The sequence below is a fragment of the Rhinoderma darwinii genome, chromosome 8 (genome assembly GCF_050947455.1).
Source record: "Rhinoderma darwinii isolate aRhiDar2 chromosome 8, aRhiDar2.hap1, whole genome shotgun sequence".
In the NCBI taxonomy this organism is placed as follows: Eukaryota; Metazoa; Chordata; class Amphibia; order Anura; family Rhinodermatidae; genus Rhinoderma; species Rhinoderma darwinii.
Window position 1 is genome coordinate 62,714,141 of NC_134694.1, and position 23,111 is coordinate 62,737,251.

At 44.0% G+C, this 23,111-nt stretch overlaps 1 protein-coding gene across 2 annotated transcripts in view; it reads left to right on the forward strand.

Annotated features, from left to right (window-relative positions):
• Positions 1 to 23,111, forward strand: part of DLG3 (discs large MAGUK scaffold protein 3) — a 434,105-nt gene that overhangs the window by 10,106 nt on the left and 400,888 nt on the right. For both annotated transcript variants that reach the window (XM_075835672.1, XM_075835673.1), the window contains exon 4: positions 11,040 to 11,177. In XM_075835672.1, the coding sequence (XP_075691787.1) occupies positions 11,040 to 11,177 (138 nt within the window). The remainder of the gene's footprint in view (positions 1 to 11,039; positions 11,178 to 23,111) is intronic.

A 23,111-nucleotide genomic window follows, 5' to 3' on the forward strand; every position in this document is an offset into this window, starting at 1 on the left:
CTCCTATTCATTCTCTATGGGAGCGCCGGAAAAAGCCGAACACTGCACTCGGCTATCTTCGGCGCTCCCATAGAGAATGAATGGAGCGGCAGTGCGCATGCGAATGTAACCGGAATACCCCTTAACGAGGTATTGGACAGCCGCTCCTACATGGTGCCGTCGTGGTTGTTCGCTGCGCTGCGACCGTGTCAGGGCCGCTCTGTGTGGCCTTACTCTTAGGCTGGATTCACACGAGCGTGTGCCTTTTGCGCACGCTAAAAACGCGGCGTTTTGCCTGCGCAAAATGCATTTGACAGCTGCGTGTGTTAGCCCCGTATGATGCGCAGCTGCGTGATTTTCGCGCAGCCGCCATCATTATGACACTCCATTTGGATGTTGGTAGCACGTGGTGCTTTTCTGTTTTCATTCATCCTTTTCACTGCTGTAGCGCGAATCACGCTGTTCGCATGGAAGTGCTTCCGTGTGGCATGCGTGGTTTTCACGCACCCATTGACTTCAATGGGTGCGTGATGCGCGAAAAACGCTCAAAGAACGGACATGTCGTGACTTTTACGCAGAGGACCAACGCTGCGTAAAAATCACGCACATGTCTGCACGGCCCCATAGACTAATATAGGTCCGTGCGACGCGCGTGAAAATCACGCGCATTGCACGAACGTATATCCCATTGGTCTGACTAAGCCCTTAGTGATAATATTTGTGGGGGAGAACAACTTGATTATAAGGGTAGGAACACACAGGGTGGATACGTAAAACTACTTAGTGTATACGTCCTGAGAACCGCAGGGAATTTCACCTGAAAAACAGCACCAAATTTTGGTGCAGTTTTTTTGGCGGAAAGACTGCAGAAATAAATTTTAAAAAAAGCTAATACTCCCGGCCGTAGTCCCTCTCTCTTTGAGCGTAGCCCGGCCTCCTGCGATGACGCTGTAGTCCATGTGACCGCTGCAGCCTTTGATTGGCCTTTGATTGGCTGCAGCTGTCACATGGGATGCATCGTCATCCCTGGAGGCCGGGCTACGCTCAGAACAGAATACGCATCGCTATGACTACGGCCGGGTGTATTACCTTTTTTTAATTGATCTTCTCCTTTGTTAACACTGACCAAATATCATTATAATTGGTCAGAAACTGGCGAATCATGATGATAATTGGCTAAACTAAATAGGCCTGTAATGGGGGTCTATTCAGGCTTAGTGCCTAGGGCAGCGTGAGTTGTAAATACGGCCCTGCTAAGGACGCAGATACTATTCAACACTATAGCAGAGCAGGGAGGTATCTCCCTGCTCTGTGATCTACTAGGCTGGTGGTTCCCAGCATGAGGTCCCATGAGAACCCTCCAGGGGTGCCGCGACACTCCTCTGGACAACTGCCACGGACGTGCTTTCTCTCCTCCTCCTCCTCCTCATAGCGCGAAGTGGATGTGAGGAGGAGGAGGAGATTTTTTTGCAGAACCCCTGTAGATGGCACCCCCGACTAAATGGACAGAGACGTCAGGGGCTTCTCCTGGAGTGGAATCCCCGGTCACAGCGTCTGCAATGCTGAGGACAGGTATTCTGCTTCAGGAGTTAGTTGCCCGATGTCACTGTTCAAATATGTAGAGAGACATCAAGCACTCCGTCAAGGAGCGAAATCCCCAGCCACAGGGAGCTACAGTGGCGCTATCTACAGGAAGGGAGTGCTACCTACACGAGGGCTGTGTGGCACTACCTACAAGGGTGTGTGTGGCACTTCCACGGATCTCTGTGGCACTACCTACAAGGGTGTGTGTGGCACTACAAGGGATCTGTGTGGCACTACCTACAAGGGGGCTGTGCGGCAAGGGGGGGATTTGTGGCACTACTTACTAGGGATGCACAATGCATCGAAACTTCGATACTGTGCATCCCCAAATGGTTCGAGCCACACCGTAAGTATAGTAATACATGATGAATGAGAGCGGGGCTGCGGCTGTGTAATACAGCCATTGCCCCGCTCCTGAGTCCTGACAAAAGCGCGCCGCGAGGATGATGCGATGCGGCCAGCGCTGCACTAATGAGCGGAGGCACTGAAAACAGAACATGGCGGACATACTGCAAAACACCCCAGTGTTCTGTCTTCGGTGTCTGTCTCATTAGTGCAGCGCCGGCCGCATTACCTCATGCTGACCGCGCACGCACTTCTGTCAGGAGCGGGGCAATGACTGTATTACACAGCCGCAGCCCCGCTCTATAACGGCGGAGATCACAGAAACCGCTCATCTCCGCCGCTATTCTCCTGAATGCTGCGATCAAAGCTGACTGCAGCATTCAGGGGAAAGTGACGAGGTGGGATTACCCTTGGATCGCGTCACAGGGAATTCCTGTGACGCGATTGAGGGCCATACCATATATGGGCAGACAGCCCAGGGTCCATTGAAGGACCCCAGGGCCGTCTTACCATATTTCCTGTTGTTACGGCATTCTTAGGTATGTCCTAACAACTGCCTGTGTACTATACATACACAGGCTAATGTACTGGCATATATCTGATATAGGCCAGTATATTAAAGTTTAAAAATAAAGTAAAAACATAAAGTAATGTTACATTTTCAAAAATACACATACACCTTTTTTTTACAATAAACCTTAAAATAAGTCTCAATATATAAAATATACACATTCAGTATTGGCGCGGCCGTAATAACCTGCACAACAATTTTTTTGCGTCATTTATGATGTGTACGCTGTAAAAAAAGAATAAAAAAAAACTTTTCACTTATTAATGTGAGGCCCGAGGTGTGATGAATTTAACCTTCATGTGCCTCAAATTAATAGTAATTAACCCCATCATGTACCTCACACATTAACCCATTATGACTGAGAAACATGATGGGGTTAATTACTATTAATTTGAGGCACATGGAGGTTAAATTCATCTCACCTCGCGCCTCACATCAGAAAATGGAAGAACTTTTTTTTAATTACTGTTGGCAAAGTATCGTTTTGGTATCGAAATTGCAATACTACACGAAGTATCGGTATCGAAGTCCAAATTCAGGCATCGTGACATCCCTACTACCTACAAAGGGGCTGTGTTGCACGACCAATAGGGGCCTGTGTGGCATGACCTACAGGGGGCTGTGTGGCACGACCTACAAGGGGCTGTGTGGCACGACATACAAGAGGGCTGTGTGGCACGACCTACAAGAGGGCTGTGTGGCACGACCTACAAGGGGGCCTTGTGGCACTACCTACAGGGGGCTGTGTGGCACTATCTACAGGGGACTGTGGTACGACCTACAAGGGGGCTGTGTGGCACGACCTACAAGAGGGCTGTGTGGCACGACCTACAAGGGGGCTGTGCAGCAAGGGGGCTGTGTGGCACGACCTACAAGGGGGCTGTGTGGCACGACCTACAAGGGGGCTGTGCAGCACGACCTACAAGGGGGCTGTGCGGCACGACCTACAAGGGGGCTGTGTGGCACGACCTACAAGGGGGCTGTCTGACACTATCTACAGGGGGCTGTGTGGTACTATCTACAGGGGGCATCTGTGAGTGGCGGGCTGATGGTCATTTTACTGTGAGTGGGGGGCTGATGGTAGTTTTACTGTGAGTGGGGGGCTAATGGTCATTTTACTGTGAGTGGACGGGCTAATGGTCATTTTAGGGTATGTTCACACGGCGGCCTCCGTTACGGCTGAAATTACAGAGCTGTTTTCAGGAGAAAACGGCTCCGGAATTTCAGACGTAATGGCATGTGCAGGCGCTTTTCGCTGCGTCCATTACGGACGTAATTGGAGCTGTTTTTCCATGGAGTCAAGGGAAAACGGCTCCAATTACGTCTCAAGAAGTGACAGGCTTTTCTTTGACGCGGGTGCGTCTCTTTTACACGTTGTCTTTTGGCAGCGGCGCGTAAAAAAAATGACCGTCGGCACAGAATATCGTAAGACCCATTCAAATGAATGGGCAGATGTTTGCCGACGCTTTTGAGCCGCATTTTGGAACGTAATTCGGGGCTAAAACGCCCAAATTACGGCCATAAATAGTGTGTGTGAACCCAGCCTTACTGTGAATGGGGGGACTGATGGTTATTTTACTGTGAGTGGGGGGCTGATGGTCTTCAAGTGGTTTCCACCTCTGACCTCCAATTGAAATTAATAGTAGGAAGAAAATAGCTGTGGTGCTCGTTTGGAGATTTTTTTGCTGCGTCTTTTGCATTCGCTTCAACGGCTTAAAAAAAACGCTAAAAAAACCCCATCAAATAACGCTGTCAATTCAAAAGCAGATTTTTTCTGCCTTACAAAAAACGCTGTGTGAACATACCCTAAGAATGTAGTGCTTATTTTAAGCTATTTTCTGTCTTTCTCGAAACTATTTTTTGTAGGGGGGCCCTGAGTAATTATTTTTTTCCAGGGGTGGCTCAAGTCCGAAAAGGTTGGGAAACTCTGTAGCAGGCTACAGAGGCGCCTGCAGCCTATGAGGCGCAGGGACAGGATCCCTGCGCAGTCGGCGTGATGACATCTCTGGATCAAGCCGGCCTACGCAAGGATCCTGTCAGGTGGAGGTGGGGGGCAGTATGGCACTTTCTACAAGGGGGAGGTGGGGGCTGAATGTCACTTTCTACAATGGGGAGGTGGGTGCTGTATGACACTGTCTACAAGGGGGCGGTGGGGGGCACTGTGTACAAGAGAGAGGTGGGGCTGTATGACACTACAAGGGGCAGATGGGGGGCTGTATGGCACTACAAGGGGCAGATGGGGGCTGTATGGCACTGTCTACAAGGAGGAGGTGGGGGATTATGGCACTGTCTACAGGGAGCACTTTCTACTAGGGGGGCTGTGGGGGCATTATACTCTGTGGAGGACATCATACTGTGTAGGGGCACTACAGGAGGCAATATAATGTGCGTGGCACTTAGGGGGCATAACACTGTGTGGGCACAATTAGAGGACAAAATACTGTGTCCTTGAAGGCGTTATAATATATTACATTATTAAATATTATTATTATACTGTGTGTAAGGGGCATTACACTGTGTGGGGGCACTATATAGGGCATTATACTGTGGGGAGGAATTATGCTTTTTTATGGGGCATTTTTTATAATGGCGTGGGGCGCCGAAAGATAATTTCGCACGGGGCGCCATCTACCCTAAGGCCGGCCCTGAAGATATCTATTAGGGTATGTGCACACACACTATTTCCGTCCATAATTGACGGACGTATTTCGGCCGCAAGTACCGGACCGAACACAGTGCAGGGAGCTGGGCTCCTAGCATCATAGTTATATACGATGCTAGGAGTCCCTGCCTCTCCGTGGAACTACTGTCCCGTACTGAAAACATGATTACAGTACGGGACAGTTGTCCTGCAGAGAGGCAGGGACTCCTAGCATCGTATATAACTATGATGCTAGGAGCCCGGCTCCCTGCACTGTGTTCGGTCAATTACGGACGTAATTAGTGTGTGTGCACATACCCTTAATGCGAAAGTTTTAATTACTTTTTATTGAAAATGATTTGCACTTTTTGAGATACAGCTGCTTTGTATCCTGTATACAGAGCAGCTATATATAGCACTTAGACCTGAATCCATTAGGTCGCCTATTACGATCACATCTAAGTTATGAACTTAGATGTGATCGGTAACAGCTCGATCCTGCAGGACTCGCTGACACTGAATCAGTCAGTCCCGCTGACCTGACGGATACAGGATACAGCGCTATATACATTATATAATATATTTATTTTAATTAGCAGGGGCAGGTTTATGGGGAAGGATTAGAGCCTGTTCACATCAGCGTTGGCTTTCCATTCCGGGGGTTCCGTGGGAGGTTTCCGTCGGGTGAACCCCGCAACGGAAAGTCAAACTGAAACCACAGCTTCCGTTTCAGTCACCATTGAAATCAATGGTGACGGAAACATTGCTAATGGTTTCCGTTCGTCACCATTCTGGCAGGTTTCCGTTTTTGTGACGGAATCAATAGCGCAGTCGACTGAGCTAATGGTGACGGAAACGGAAGCTGTGATTTCAGTTTGACTTTCCGTTGCGGGGTTACCTCCGACGAAACCCCAGAACGGAAAGATGTGAACAGGCCCTAAGGCTTCTTTCACATTAGCAATAAAAATACGTTAACCTCTCTTCCGTCAGAAGAAGAGAGGATCGATACGCTAAACGGAAAGCAACGGTTCCATTAGAATTGCCATTGCTTTCAATGGTAATTCTTTTGTAACAGTTGTTTTCCGTTTGTCTCCGTTCGCTAAGTTTCCGTTTTTTTTAAAGGAAACAAAAGTGCAGTCTGCAGAACTTTTATTTCCGTTCAAAAGAACGGAAACCTAGTGAACGGAGACAAACGGAAAGCAACTGATACAAAAGAATTACCATCGAAATCAATGGCAATTCTAAAGGAACCGTTGCTTTCCGTTTAACGTATCGATCCTCTCTTCCTCTGACGGAAGAGAGGTAAACGTATATTAATGCTAGTGTGAACAAAGCCCAATGCAAGTAAGATATTAATAATATAAAAAAAAAAAAAACAGCAACCTTCCATATGTAAGGCACACAAGCTGACCACTACACTACACTATAGAAGCCGTCATAGTCAATGCCTGTGAAACTGTAGTAGTTGAGGGCTTATTCAATAACGACAGGCACTATCAGTCTATCCTGTCTGTCTGCTGCTTGTGGGTGGTGACTGGTCAGAGACTCAGTCAGACTGGCGCTCAGCTTCCTGCCCCTACTAATTTAAAAGGGGTCGGCCAACGCTGGGGGGCCAGGAGTATACTGCAAGGGGGCGTCTGGGCGTTTTACTGACAGCAGAGGGCTCTATAGGGGGGAATTATCCCCCCACATAGAGCCCTGACTAGTTACTATACTGAAAGGTTAGGGGGGTCTGAGCATCTGACTGACTGCTCTAAAGGGGTGGCAGAATCCCCCCCTATAGAGCTCTCTGCAGTAAGTCAGACGCTCAGACCCTCCCCCACCCACACTAATCCTTCCATTATAGTGATGTGAGGGCTCTATGGGGTGGATTATTCCAGCCCCATAGAGCCCTTTGCAGTCGGTAAAATGCCCAGACCCCCCCTTGCAGTATACTCACGGGTCCCGGTCCCAGCAAGGCAGGAACTTACCTCGTGCTTCTCGTCGCTCGACCGCTCCTCCTGCAGACTTGCTCCTCTCTGGCGGTATGTGCTGCGTACAGCGTCAGAGAGGAGGAGGAGTGTTTCAGACGTTCAGCACGTCTGCTATGTGCGTCTGCATGGACCCCGGTCCAGTCCGTCCCGGGCTGAAAATGCCGCCCCCCCCCCGTTTGGGTAGGTGGTGCCGCCTGAGGCTGTCTGCTCACCTGGCCTCATTGCAGGTGCGGCACTGGGCACTATCTACAGAGGGGGTGTGGCGCTATCTATGATGGGGTGGCGCTATCAACATGGGAATGTATAGCACTAACTACATGGGCACTGTGGCACTAAATGGGCACTATTTACAGGGGACACTGGTGCTATCTACATGGGCTTTGTGTGTGGCACTATCTACATGGGGACTGTGGTACTACATGGGCATTGGCACGATATATGTGGACACTATCTGCAGTGGGCACTGGCACTATAGCACTATCTGCAGGGGCATTGCGGCACTATCTACATGGGCACCTTGGTGTTTTCAGGGGGTTGGGACAAAAAAACCATGGCAAATGAAATTCAGCAGTTTTTTTTAATGGCCATGAAAAACTGATAACAAACGGCCTTTAAGAACGGTCAGACGACCGGGAAATGAATGAAAATTTGGAGACAAACTAATGCAAAACGGCCATGAAAAACAGACAGTTGATCCATTTTTAAGGGCCGCTTTTTTCACTGTCATGTGAATATAGCCTGACTTTTAGTGATGTTCGTATGTTAGCAAATTGAAAAACATAAATCGTGTTCTATATTCTGCTAGTAAATTTACATAATCAGATTTTTCTAGCAACTGCTGGGCTCGAAGATTGGGTTGCTCCTCCTCATGAAGGAATATTCCGATAATAACATTCTAAATTCCAATATAACAAAAAATGTAATACAAATATATTAGAGAATTGCTAAACATGCTACTCCTTAACATATAAGATTAGGATTACACCCTATTTATATGCTGATCGTATAGTAGTCAATGAGCAATGTATGCAACTATATGGCATACATTGGCATGCATTGGGGCTAAACACTCGGTTTATACAACAAGAGATTTTCCCAGTGTATACATTGAAACATGCACCACATGGTGTGAACAGAGACTAAGGACTTATTTAGACGAACGTGTAGTACGTCCGTGCAACGCGCGTGATTTTCACGCGCCCCGCACGGACCTATGTTAGTCTATGGGGCAGTGCAGACTGTCCGTGAGTTTCACGCAGCGTGTGTCCGCTGCGTAAAACTCATGACATGTCCGATATTTGTGCTTTGTTCGCGCATCACGCACCCATTGATACATTAGTATTGCAGTGTATTCTACCAGTGATCTAACGATTGCTGGTTCAAGTCTCCTAGAGGGACTAATAAAATATGCAAAAACAAAAGTAAATAGTTATTATTAGTGGAAAAAATTAAATAAATATTTAAAGTCCAAAAAGAAACCCTATTCAAATTTTTTATCTAAAGTAATGTAAAAAAAATACACAAAATTGGTATTGCTGCATCCGTACAAGTCCAAGCTATTACAATATACCATTATTGAACTCGCACGGTGAACGCCGTGAAAAATAAAGAATTTTAAACTGCAAAATCTCAGTTTTTTGGTCACCTTGGCTCTACCAAAAAATTTAATATAAAGTGCTCAAAAAGTCTTATGTACCAAAAAAATGGTACCAATAAAAACTACAGGTCGTCCCGCAAAAAATAAGCCCTCACACCACTCTATTGACCGAAAAATTCTTACAGAAAAAAAGTAGATTTTTATCTTTACAGACTAATTTCAATGAATTTAGCAAAACAACTGTGGGGTCAAAATGCTAACTTTACCCCTAGAAAAATTCCTTGAAGGGTGTAGTTTCCAAAATGGGGTCACTATTGGGGGGTTTCCACGGTTTTCATCCCTCCAGTGCATTGCAAACGCGACACGGCACTGAAAACTATTCCAGCAAAATCAGAAATCCAAAATCCAAATGGTGCTCCTTCTCTTCTGTGGCCTGCTGTTTGTCCAAACAGCAGTTTATTACCACATATGGGGTATTGCTATAATCGGAAGAAATTTCTTTAGATATGTTGGGGTGTTTTTTCTACTTTATGCCTTGTAAAAATTTAACATTTCTAAGTTTTTTCACAAAAAAAGTAGATTTTCATCTTCACATACTAATTCAAATAAATTTAGAAAAAAAACTGTGGGTTCAAAATGCTAACTATACACATAGATAAATTCTTGAGGGGTATAGTTTCCAAAATGGGGTCACTTTTGGGGGGGTCTTTACTGTTTTGGTACCACAAGACCTATTCAAACCTGACATGGGGGCTAAAATATATTCTAAAAAAAGGAGGCCCCAAAATCCACTAGGTGCTCCTTTGCTTCTGAGGCCTGTGCTTCAGTCCATTACCGCACTAGGACCACATGTGGGATATTTATAAAAACTACAGAATCTGGGCAATAAATATTGAGTTGCATTTCTTGGGTAAAACCTTCTGTGGTACAGAAAAATTTATTACAAATGAATTTTCCAAAAAAAATATGAAATTTGGAAATTTCACCTCTACTTTGCTTTAATTCCTGTGAAACGCCTAAAGGGTTAAAACACTTTCTGAATGCTGTTTTGAATACTTTGAGGGGTGCAGTTTTCAAAATGGGGTGATTTATGGGGACTTTCTAAAATATAAGGCCCTCAAAGCCACTTCAGAACTGAACTGGTCCCTGAAAAAATAGCCTTTTGAAATTTTCTTGAAAATATGAGAAATTTCTGCTAAAGTTCTAAGCCTTGTAACGTCCTAGAAAAATAAAAGAATGTTCAAAAAACGATGCAAACATAAAGTAGACATATGGGAACTAGTAAGTATAAACTAGTAAGTATTTTGTGTGGTATTACTATGTGTTTTACAATTAAGTACATTTAAATTTAGAAAAATGCAAATTTTTGCTAATTTTCTCTAAATCTTGGTTGTTTTTTACAAATAAATATTGAATTTATCGACCAAATTTTTTCCCTAACATAAAGTACAATATGTCACGAGAAAACAATCTCAGAATCACTTGGATAGGTAAAAGCATTCCGGAGTAATTACCACATAAATTGACATGTCAGATTTGAAAAATCGGCTCCGTCCTGAAGGCCAAAACAGGCTCAGTCCTGAAGGGGTTAAAAAAGTATGGAGGGAAGTTACTGTTGATATCTGAAACAATCTGACCTGCTGAAGCCAACTAACCAAACCAGGACAATCTTAGCAAGTAAATGGTGATCTCACAGGCACCCCCTATAAGGGAATAGCAGTGTTTTGTTTTATTATGATATTATATACAATTGATCCTGTAAAAAAGCCTATGATGCAGAATTTTTAATATATGTAGAAAATTTAACATTTCTCACATTTTGTACACAATGTGGTAGATTTACTATTACTGCCTTAAATTTAGGCAGCTTAACAACGGACCAGGGAGACAGAAAGTGCGCCACATTTATCCTAGCGGTGCATGCTGTGAGATAAATTTGATGCATCTTGCTAGACATGAAAGACACTTTTCTCTATTATATAACACCTCTTTAGACCCCTCTTAGCCACTCCCCCTTTTCTAGACACTTTTCAAAACTGACTAGTGAGGCGCAAAAAGTGTCTAAAACACATAATAAATCTGGCACACGGTATGTAGTCCAGTTTTTTTTAATGAAAATTTAACCAGAATTCAGGCTCATTTTTTGATAGAATAGATAAGAGCAAACTGGGTTGAAATGGCAAAAAAACATTAGCATATAATTTGAATGGGATCTGAAACCATTCATTGACTATTTTAATCCTCTTTATTTATTTACATTGAGTACCACAAATATTATATGTAATGTGTATATATACTATTGTTGTACAATAGAGCTAATATTTATCCATATTATTTCTTCTATTTAAGACTATTTGGGAATCGGATGTTGATGATAATATGAGATCGAACCTGGAGCCACAGTGTGTTCGTGTAATTGGGAAGATTACAGAACAAAAGGAGACTGTACAGACATTACTGCGCCCACTACACACCATTCTCCCCAAGGTCAGACTACGTAGATATCAGAACATACAGCTTTTCTAGTAATATCAACACCAGTAGGCCTCTTTTGTTCTATATTTGTACTCGGAGTAGACTTTGGAAGTTGCATTTTGGTTTTATTCTTTAGACTGTAAAAATGTACAACCACAGGTCGATACACAGCCCACAAGCAGTCACTTTATCTCTACACTGTGCCTCAACAGCTGGCCATCTTTTTCTGCCTAAAACTTCTTCCACCAACATCTACACCGTTTTCCAAATTATTATGCACATTGGAATTAAGTGTCATAAACATTTAATTATTAGTTTTTCAATTAAACTCATGGATGGTATTGTGTCTTAGGGCTCTTTGGATCATTGTAATCAATCTCAGACACCTGTGATAATTAGTTTGCCAGGTGTGCCCAATCAAAGGAAAACTACTTAAGAAGGACGTTCCACATTATTAAGCAGGCCACAGGTTTCAAGCAATATGGGAAAGAAAAAGGATCTCTCTGCTGCCGAAAAGCGTGAAATAGTGCAATACATTGGGCAAGGTATGAAAACATTGGATATTTCAAGAAAACGTAAGCGTGATCATCGTACTGTGAAAAGATTTGTGGCTGATTCAGAGCACAGACAGGTTCGTTCAGATAAAGGCATAATGAGGAAGGTTTCTGCCAGACAAATTAATAGGATTAGGAGAGCAGCTGCTAAAATGCCATTGCAAAGCAGCCAACAGGTATTTGAAGCCGCTGGTGCCTCTGGAGTCCCGCGAACCTCAAGGTGTAGGATCCTCCAGAGGTTTGCAAGTGTGCATAAAGCTATTATTCGGCCACCCCTAAACAATGCTCACAAGCAGAAACTGTTGCAGTGGGCTCAGAAATACATGAAGACTAATTTTAAAACCGTGTTGTTTACTGATGAGTGCCGTGCAACCCTGGATGGTCCAGATGGATGGAGTAGTGGATGGTTGGTGAATGGCCACCATGTCCCAACAAGGCTGCGACGTCAGCAAGTAGGTGGCTGAGTCATGTTTTGGGCTGGAATCATGGGGAGAGAGCTGTTAGGCCCCTTTAGGGTCCCTGATGGTGTGAAAATGACCTCTGCAAAGTACGTAGAGTTTATGACTGACCACTTTCTTCCGTGGTACAAAAAGAAGAGCCGTGCCTTCCGTAGCAAATTTATCTTAATGCATGACAATGCACCATCTCATGCTGCAAAGAATACCTCTGTGTCATTGGCTGCTATGGGCATAAAAGGAGAGAAACTCATGGTGTGGCCCCCATGTTCCACTGACCTCAACCCTATTGAGAACCTTTGGAGCATCCTCAAGCAAAATATCTATGAGGGTGGGAGGCAGTTCACATCAAAACAGAAGCTCTGGGAGGCTATTCTGACATCCTGCAAAGATATTCAAGTAGAAACTATTCAAATACTCACAAATTCAATGGATGCAAGAATTGTGAAGGTGATATCAAAGAAGGGGTCCTATGTTAACATGTAACTTGGCCTGCTAAGTTTTTTTTGATTGAAAGAGCTTTTGATTTCTGTAAATATGACCTCCTGATGCTGCAAATTCAACAAATTACCATTTTATTTCTCTTTACAACCTTTACAATGTTTTGATCTCTGTTGTGCATAATAATTTGAAACAGTGAATTTTGAGTTTTTTACTTCTAAAAAAAAATCTGTTATCATTAGGAATATATAACCCCAGCACACACAGAGGTACGCAAAAGATCCAGATGCAAACAAATTTAAGTTTTATTGCAACAAAAGATGGTAAAGTTGAGGTGGAAAGCGACTTGGTAAAGACGTTTCGGCCGAACCTCGGCCTTTGTCACGGTCGCTGTAAGACGATATCACTGGTATGGGTTGTCCGCCGGATATTCCCCTATTTTCAGCTGTTTTTCGTGGCGTTTTTGGCCAAAAAACGGCTGCAAATAAGGCCTAATTCACACGAGCGTATTTCACGTCCTTATTACGCGCGTTAAAACAGCGGACGTCATACGGACCTATGCAATTCAATGGGGCCATTCAGACATTCAGTGTCCGCTGCAGGAAACTCACTGCATGTCCTATACTTGTGTGTTTTTTGTGCGCATTATACACCCATTGAAGTTAATAGCACATGGACGCACGTCTGTGTGCTGTCCGTTATTCACGCAACAGTTTCTAAAGAAATGAGAAAAAGAAAACACCTACTTCCGTTTTTTTGCTGACGTAAAAACGCGTGACATACGGATGACATACGCGTATAAATAAACGCAGACACGCACCGTACACGGATGTCACGCGGGACTGCAACGGAGAAAAAATTCCATGTTTTTTCCGCGTGCAAAACGTACATGTTCGTGTGAATAAGGCCTAAGCCCTGTGAACATACTCTAAGGGTATGTTCACACGCAAATTCAAAAACGTCTGGAAAACAGCTCCAGATTTTCAGACGTTTTTTAAGTCACTTGAGATTTTGGCAGCGTTGTTTACGGCCGTTTTTGGAGCTGTTTTCAATAGAGTCTATGAAAAACAGTTCCAAAAACATCCCAAGAAGTAAACCGGAACTTCTTTTTCGCGGCCGTTTCTTTACGTGGCTGTTATGTAAAAAAAACGGCCCATCGGAACAGAACGCCGTTTTTCCCATTGCAATCAATGTGCAGATGTTTGGAGGCATTCTGCTTCCGATTTTTTGTCCGTTTACGGGCCGAAAAACGGCCGAAAATAGCCCGTGTGAACATACCCTTAGGCTATGTTCCCACGCAAACGCAAAATACGTCTGAAATTACAGAGCTGTTTTCAAACAGCTCCTGAATTTCAGATGTTTTTGCATGTACTCACGTTTTTCGTGGCGTCTTTTACGGACATAATTGGAGCTGTTCTTTATTGGAGTCCAATGAAAATGTCCCAAGAAGTGTCCTGCACTTCTTTGACGTGGGCGTAATTTTACGCGCCGTCTTTTGACAGCGACGCGTAAAATACACCTCGTCTGAACAGAACATCGTAAGACCCATTGCAAGCAATGGGCAGATGTTTTCAAACGTATTGGAGCCGTCTTTTCAGGCGTAATTAGAGGTGTAAAACGCCGGAATTACGGCTGAAAATAGGTTGTGTGCACATACAATAACTCTCCTCTCAATCCACTGTCAAGTGTTGGATTGGGACTTAATACTACTGTGGACCCATAATTACTTGGTCCACACTTCAATTATTTGGTGGGTCCCCAAACTGCATTTAAGAAACTGCTGTTTGGGTTTCATTTATATTGCACAATCTGAATCGCCTTGTAGTTTACATTGTTCAGTATGAATTTTGTCGCTTGGTTAAGGGAAAACTTTCAGCATGTGTTTTACTGTCAAATCATTTTCAGTGCCTTTGTTCTTTCTTTAACACAGCTGCTGCTCCTCAGATTATTCCCCATTCTTCATTAACAGCTAGGAAATCAAAGTACATCCTTTTCACCTTCTTCTATACATTAATCACCCTAGTGCCACCACTGCACACCTACGCACTATCCAACCAAGGGCTTACGTGGAGGAAAAATACAGCCTACAAATAACAATTGCACATTAGTTAATACCACATTTCCTCTCCATGCACCAAGCTACAGCGGTTGTAGAAATGTGAACTACACAAATGTTTGCACATGGATTGAAATAAATCCGGTAATAAATATCTGTTCGTGTGTTTTCAACCCAGTGTGAGGTGAATGCAGGTGTATTTCAATGGGACAGTGTGGAGCTATTTGCGCACTGCCATGCATTCTTTTTGAATCTATATTCAGACGTTGTTTATTTTTTTGGTGATTTATTATGTTGAAAGATCTGATGATCCACTCCGCGGACCATGCCCCAAATTATTTTGTCCTCCAAATGATTTATTTCACATAATAGGACGGCACCTTTCCTGCCTTCTTCACAGTCTCTTGTAATGTTTTTCACAATGGCTTCTTCAGTATACATTGCACAGCTGGGCTTCCTCAATGCGCCTCCTCTATAGTTATAAATAGTTTTCTCGGAGAGGCAGACTCATTTGTGCTAGTTCTAAATAAGAAAATAGTGGGATTAGGAAAAATTATTTACCAGTGCATTTCAAAGAAGATATTGAATCACTACTTTAAGGGCTTGTCCACACGTAAGGGAATTGCTGCGTATTTTCCGTCCGGAATTGCGGGCGGAAAATACGCAGCAGAATACAGTAGCAGCAAAGTGGGTGAGATTTAACAAATCTCATCCACACGCTGCGCAAAATTTCCATCCAGAAATTCACCTGCAGTGTGTATTTTTCTTACCGCAGCATGTCAATTCCTTCTGCGGAAAGTGGACTGAATTGCTGATATCACCATCTCCCAACACTGAGAAAAACGCAGCAATATACGCACCATTTTCTGCAATAAAAAACACAGGTAATGGTGCAGTTTTTCCGCTGCGGAAATCCTGGTAGTTTCTGCAGAATTGCAATTCCGTTACGTGTGGACAAGCTCTAAATGTGTGCCTTGGATGCAGAATACAATTATTTGGTCTTAGTGGCAGCTTTATAGTAGCTTTGTAGTAGCTGGAGAGACTCAGGTTGGAGACCACTTCTGTACAGTAATGTCCTGGTCTAGTATTAACCCCTTCCCTCTTTGGCCGCTTTTGACCTTCCTGACAGAGCCTCATTTTTCAAATCTGACATGTTTCACTTTATATGGTAATAACTCCGGAATGCTTTTACCTATCCAAGTGATTCTGAGATTGTTTTCTCGTGACACATTGGACTTTATGTTACTGCCAAAATTTGCCCGATACATTCAGTATTTAATTGTGAAAAACACCAAAATTTTGCGAAAAATTGCAAAAATTTGCATTTTTCTCAATTTAAATGTATCTGCTTGTAAGACAGGCAGTTATACCACACAAAAATGTTGCTAACTAACATCCCCCATATGTCTACTTTAGATTGGCATCGTTTTTTAAACATAATTTTATTTTTCTAGGACGCTACAAGGCTTAGAACTTTAGCAGCAATTTCTCACATTTTCAAGAAAATTTCAAAATGCTATTTTTACAGGGACCAGTTCAGCTGTGAAGTGGCTTTGAGGTCCTTAGATATTAGAAACCCCCAATAAATCACCCCATTTTAAAAACTGCACCCCTCAAAGTATTCAAAACAGCATTTAGAAAGTTTCTTAACCCTTTAGACATTGCGCAGGAATTAAGGCAACGTAGAGGTGAAATTTACAAAGTTCATTATTTTTTTCCAGAAATTCATTTTGAATCCATTTTTTTTGTACCACAGAATGTTTTATCCAAGAAATGCAACTCAATATTTATTGCCCAGGTTCTGCAGTTTTAGGAAATATCCCACATGTGGCTCTAGTGTGCTACTGGACTGAAGCACCGGCCTCAGAAGCAAAGGAGCACCTGGTGGATTTTGGGTCTCCTTTTTATTAGAATATATTTTAGGCACCATGTCAGCTTTGAACAGGTCTTGTGGAACTAAAACAGTGGAAACCCCCCAAAAGTGACCCCATTTGGGAAACTACACCCCTCGAGGAATTTATCTAGGGGTGTAGCAAGCATTTTGACCGGCCAGTTTTTTTGCAAAAATTTTTGGAACTAGGCCATGAAAATGAAAATCTAAATTTTTTCAAATAAAATGTAGGTTTAGCTAATTTTTTTTCATTTCCAAAAGAACTAAAGTAGAAAAAGCACCACAACATTTGTAGAGCAATTTCTCCCGAGTAAAACAATACCCCACATGTGGTAATAAACGGTTATTTGGACACACAGCAGGGCTTAGAATGGAAAGAGCGCCATTTGGCTCTTGGAGCTCAAATTTAGCAGGAATGGTTTGCGGAGGCCATGTCGCATTTGCAAAGCCCCCTAGGGGACAAAACAGTGGAAACCCCCAACAAGTGACCCCATTTTGGAAACTATACCCCTCGAGGAATTTATCTAGGGGTGTAGCAAGCATTTTGACCGGCCAGTTTTTTTGCAAAAATTTTTGGAACTAGGCCATGAAAATGAAAATCTACATTTTTTCAAATAAAATGTAGGTTTAGCTAATTTTTTTTCATTTCCACAAGGACTAAAGGAGAAAAAGCACCATAAAATTTGTAAAGAAATTTCTCCCGAGTAAAACAATACCCCACATGTGGTAATAAACGGCTGTTTGGATACACGGCAGGGCTTAGAAGGGAAAGAGCGCCATTTGGCTCTTGGAGCTCAAATTTAACAGGAATGGTTTGCGGAGGCCATGTCACATTTACAAAGCTCCTGAGGGGACAAAACAGTGGAAACCCCCAACAAGTGACCCCATTTTGGAAACTACACCGCATGAGGAAATTATCTAGGGGTACAATGAGCAGTTTGACCCCACAGGTGTTTTACAGAACTTATTGGAAGTAGGCCGTAAAAATGAAAATCTACATTTTTTCAAATAAAATGTAGGTTTAGGTATTTTTTTTTTCATTTCCACAAGGACTGAAGGAGAAAAAGCACCATAAAATTAGGCCTCATTCCACGGCAGGGTTTCCCGGCCGGGTGCCGGCCGTTCATAAATCGGCCGGCACCCGGCTGCATTAGGAATAATAGACCCCTAATGGGGCTATTCACACGACCGATTTTTTGACGGCCGGGAAAACCGCCCGTCAAAAAATAGGACATGCTCTATTTTCGCCCGGGTACCCGGCCGCCCGGCTCCCATAGAAGTCTATGGGGCCGGGTAATACCCGGCCATCACCGGGATGTGTCCCGAGTGACGGCCGGGTTTTCCGGCTCTTGCGCTCTATCTCCTCCTCCTCACAGCGCAGAGTGCATGTGAGGAGGAGGAGTTGATGCCATTCTGACGAATGGCATCGCTGTACACGGTGTGGCAGGGCCGGGGTGTACAGCAGGTGGAAGGGAGCGCTGCGCTGGCTCCCTTCTCCTGTTTGTTTTAAAAGCGCCCTGGCCCGGCGACACCTTTGATGGCGCCGCTAGTAGCAGCAGCAGCTGCGGCTGCTACTACTGTAGCGACGCCACTATAGCAGAGCGGGGAGGTATCTCCCCGCTCTGCTATGTGCTAGCCGCACTTTAGCTCCTTGAAGGAGCGGAATCCCCGTGTGTTCGGGGATTCCGCTCCTGGACAGAGCGCTTGATGTCTCTGTCCATATCTGGGCAGTGACATCAGCGGAAACTCCTGAAGCGGAATCCCCGAACACATGGGGATTCCCCTTCAGGAGTTGCCGCTGATGTCACTGTCCGGATCTGCCCGGCCCGGCACGGATGCATAACTTTATGCAAACCGGCCGGGCAGAATGGCCGATTTTACCGGCCGGCACTCGGGCTCGGACCCGACCCGGTCGTGTGAATCCCGCCTTAGTAAAGCAACTTCTCCCGAGTAAAACAATACCCCACATGTGGTCATAAACGGCTGTTTGGACACACGGTAGGGCTCAGAATGGAACTAGCACCATTTGGATTTTGGATAGTGTCTGGGTGCCATGTCACATTTGCTGAGCCCCTGTAGTACTAGTACAGTGGAAACACCCCAAAATTGACTCCATTTGGGAAACTGCACCCACTAAGGAATCATCTAGGGGTATAGTGAAAATTTTGATCCCAAAGGTTTTTTGCTGAATTAATTAGAATTAAGCTATGAAAATGAAAAATCATTTTTTTTTCCAACAAGATGTAGTTTTAGATCAACATTTTTCATTTTTACAAGGAATAGAGAAGAAAAAGCACCCCAACATTTGTAAAGTAATTTCTCCCGAGTACGGTAACACCCCATATGTGGTTATAATCAGCTGTTTACGTATATGGGAGCATTCAGAAGAAAAGGAGCGGTATTTATCTTTTGGAGCGTAGATTTTTCTGGAATGGTTTGCGGACAGCATGTTGCATTTGCAAAACCACTGATGTACCAAACAAAAGTGACCCCGTTTTAGAAACTACACCCCTAAAGGCATTTATCAAGGGGTGTAGTGAGAATTTAGACTCCACAGGTGTTTTTCAGAAATGAATACGCAGTGGATTGTGCAAAGTGAAAATTGCAATTTTTCCACTGATCTGCCCATTCACCGCACAATATGTTGTGCCCCTAGAGAATCTTACCCCATAAATTGTTAAGCGGGTTCTCCCGGGTATGGTAATGCCTTACTTGTGGCCATAAATTGCTGTTTGGGCACGCTGTAGGGCTAAGAAGGAATAGACCGCCATTTTGAGCATGGATTTTGCTTGGTAATAGTTCTGTTTGGGGTTTTGCTGGTATTTCCGTTTATAATGTGGTGGCATATGTAATCTGTGAGAAGTACATCAGGGTATATGTAATATGTGAGGAGTACATCAGGGGTATATGTAATCTGTGCGGAGTCCATCAGGGTATATGTAATCTGTGCGGAGTACATCAGGGTATATGTAATATGTGAGGAGTACATCAGGGTATATGTAATCTGTGCGGAGTCCATCAGGATATATGTAATCTGTGCGGAGTACATCAGGGTATATGTAATCTGTGCGGAGTACATCAGGGTATATGTAATCTGTGCGGAGTACATCAGGGTATATGTAATCTGTGCGGAGTACATCAGGGTATATGTAATCTGTGCGGAGTACATCAGGGTATATGTAATCTGTGCGGAGTCAATCAGGGCATAATAAGAGGGTATAATAATGGGGTAAATAATACAATTATCCATAGATGTGTGTTACGCTGTGAAGCGATCCGTTATGCGCAGGCCGGCGTCACACTGATAAACAGTTTTCTTTCTTATCCGCCTTCTGTAACGCTCTGCAGCTTTTGGGGACTTTTTCTCCTTCGTAGTTTGGGAAATATTACTGGGAAAGTTTTGCGCTGGTATAATACGAGCGCCCTCGCTTCCAGCGGATGTGCTATGTCCCTTCCCTTTCCTAGTTCCTAAATACTAGGGCCCTGAAACTGAAGGAATGTTCCCCTCCGGCCTGCGCATTGAGATGTTTTTTCATCACCGCATTACTAGTGCCATAACTTTTTTATTTTTCAGTTGATTGAGCGGTGTGCGGGCTTGTTTTTTGCGAGACGGGCTGTAGATTTTATTGGTACCATTTTGGAACACATACCACTTTTTGATCACTTTTTATTTCATTCTTTGGTAAAGGAAATGACCAAAAACAAGCAATTCTGGAATCGTTTTTTATTGTTTTTTTTATCGGCATTCACAGTGCGCCCTAAATTACATGTTAGTTTTATTCTGCGGGTCGATACGATTACGGCGATACCAAATTTATATAGTTTTTTTTATGTATTGCGGCTTTTGCACAATAAAATCACTTTTTATAAAATCATTTGTTTTCTGTGTCGCCATATTCTAAGACCCATAACTTTTTTATTTTTGCGTGCACTATACGGTGTCAGGGATTATTTTTTGCGGCACGGATTTTAGTTTTTATTAGTACTATTTTGGAGTAAATGTGACTCTTTGATCACTTTTTATAGCATTTTTTGGAAGGAGATGTGACCTAAAAACAAAGATTCTGGCGTTGTTTTTCATGGTTTATTTTTACGGCGTTCACCGTGCGGGATAAATTACATAATAGTTTTGTAGTTTGGGTCGTTACGGACGCGGCGATACCAATTATGTATAGTTTTTTTAATTTTTACGGTTTTTCCCATAATAAAAGACTTACTATGGGAAAAAAGTCAGTTTAGCTTTATTTTTATTTGAAATGTGTGTGTTTTTATTGTTTTACCACATTTTTATTAACTTTTTTTAACTTTTCTGACTTGTCCCACTAGGGGACATGAGGGCCTGATGCCCCGATCGCTACTCTAATACACTGCACTACATACGAAGTGCAGTGTATTAGCGCTGTCAGTTATTCACTGACAGCAAGCCTATGAGGACACGCCGAAGGCGGGTCCTCATCGGCTCCCGTACAAGGCAGACTCGGACGCCATTTTCTGGCGTCCGATTGCCACAGCAACCCAGCGATTGCATCACTGGGTTGCCGATCGGGTGAAAACCTATCAGATGCTGCGCTCTATTGAGCGCAGCATCTGAGGGGTTAATCTGCCGGATCGGAGAATAGCTCCGGTCCTGGCAGTTACAGGAGGGTGCCAGCTGTATAATACAGCTGTCACCCCGCGGTGATGGTGCCGGCTCTGCTTCTGAGCCCGCACAATCACTGCGCCGTACATGTACGGCGCTTTGCGGGAAGCACCTCCCGACAGCGCCGTACATGTACGGCGCATGTCGGGAAGGGGTTAACAGAGCTTTGTCTCATTGTAATTTCTTAAACAGAATCACCTAGGTTGTTGTCTTTTTAAATTGCCGGAAAGAAGAAAATGTGCCATTGTTTGGGGAAGTGAAACTATTAGGGTATGTGCACACGGCAGCGTCCGATACGGCTGAAATTACGAAGCTGTTTTCAGGAGAAAACAGCTCCGTCATTTCAGACGTAATTGGTCGTCCTTGCATTTTGCGAGGCGTCATTGACGGCCGTAATTTAGAGCTGTTCTTCATTTAATTCAATGAAAAACGGCTCAAATTACGTCCAAAGAAGTGTCCTTCACTTCTTTGACGAGGCAGTCATTTTACGCGTCGTCGTTTGACAGCTGTCAAACGACGACGCGTAAATTACAGGTCGTCGGCACAGTACATCGGCAAACCCATTCAAATGAATGGGCAGATGTTTGCCGACGTAATGGAGCCGTATTTTCAGGCGTAAATCGAGGCATAATACGCCTCGTTTACGCCTGAAAATAGGTCGTATGAACCCAGCCTTAGAGTATGTTCGCTTATTTTCAGACGTTTTTCGGGCCGTAAACAGCCAAACAACGGCCGAAAAATCGGAAGCAGTATGCCTCCAAACATCTGCCCATTGATTTCAATGGGAAAAATGGCGTTCTGTTCCGACGGGACATTTTTTCTCTCGGCATTTTAAAAAAATGGTGCATAAAAAGACGCCCCGTATAAAGAAGTGCATGTCACTACTTGAGCCGTTTTTGGAGCCGTTTCTCATTGAGTCTATAGAAAAACAGCTCCAAAAACAGCCGTGAAAAAATCGAGTTTGATTAAAAAAACAGCTGAAAATCAGGAGCGTTTTCTATTAAGCGTGTGAACATAGCTCCTGCAGAAACTTGCGGGTTGCAACACAGCCACATTCACCTACATTACTGTGATGCAGGCAGGGCGACACAGCGATCTTTGGATGCATGATCTGGGCCGTGTAGCCCTTGCCTCGTGGAGTTCAATTCAGAATACAGTATAAGGCCCAATTCATACGAAATTTGTATACGTCCGTGTGCTGTCTGTGAAAACAACGGACAGCACACGGACCTATGCAATTTAAGGCTTCACTCGGGAGCGATGCACAGCGTAAAAGCACACAGTGTATCCGTCCTGTGCGCCGCATGGAATTCCAGTCGAAAAACTGTAACAAACTGTGGGCCAGTTTTTCGCCCAGAATGTCCGCTGCGGAAAACTGCAGCACCAACCGGCCTGTGATTGGCTACAGCGGCGGTCACCTGGGATGATGCGTCATCCCAGGGGGCTGGCCTTCTGACGTCACCCAGGCCGGCCTCCTGAGATGACGTTTCATCCCATGTGACCGCTGCTAAAGCCTGTGATTGGCTGCAGCGGTCACATGGGATGAATCGTCATCCCAGGGGGCTGCGCTGAAGGGAGGAACACAGACTTCTAGGTGAATATCAGGCTTTTTTTTTCTGGGTTGCGTTTTTTGCGGTGGGATCGCTGCGAACCCACAGCAAAAAAACACAACTGCTATTTGTTGCGGGATTTAGCTCCCCATTGAATTCAATGGGGAATTCCCGAAACAAATAAGCTGCTTTTACGCAAATACAATTGACATACTACGGAATAAATTTGTTTAATCCTGTCAATTTTGCTGCTACTGTAATCTGCTGCGTTGTTTTACGTCCGCAATTCCGGACGGAAAAAAACAGCAATTCCACAACGTGTGAACAAGCCCTAATGGGGCTATTCAGACGTGTGATTTT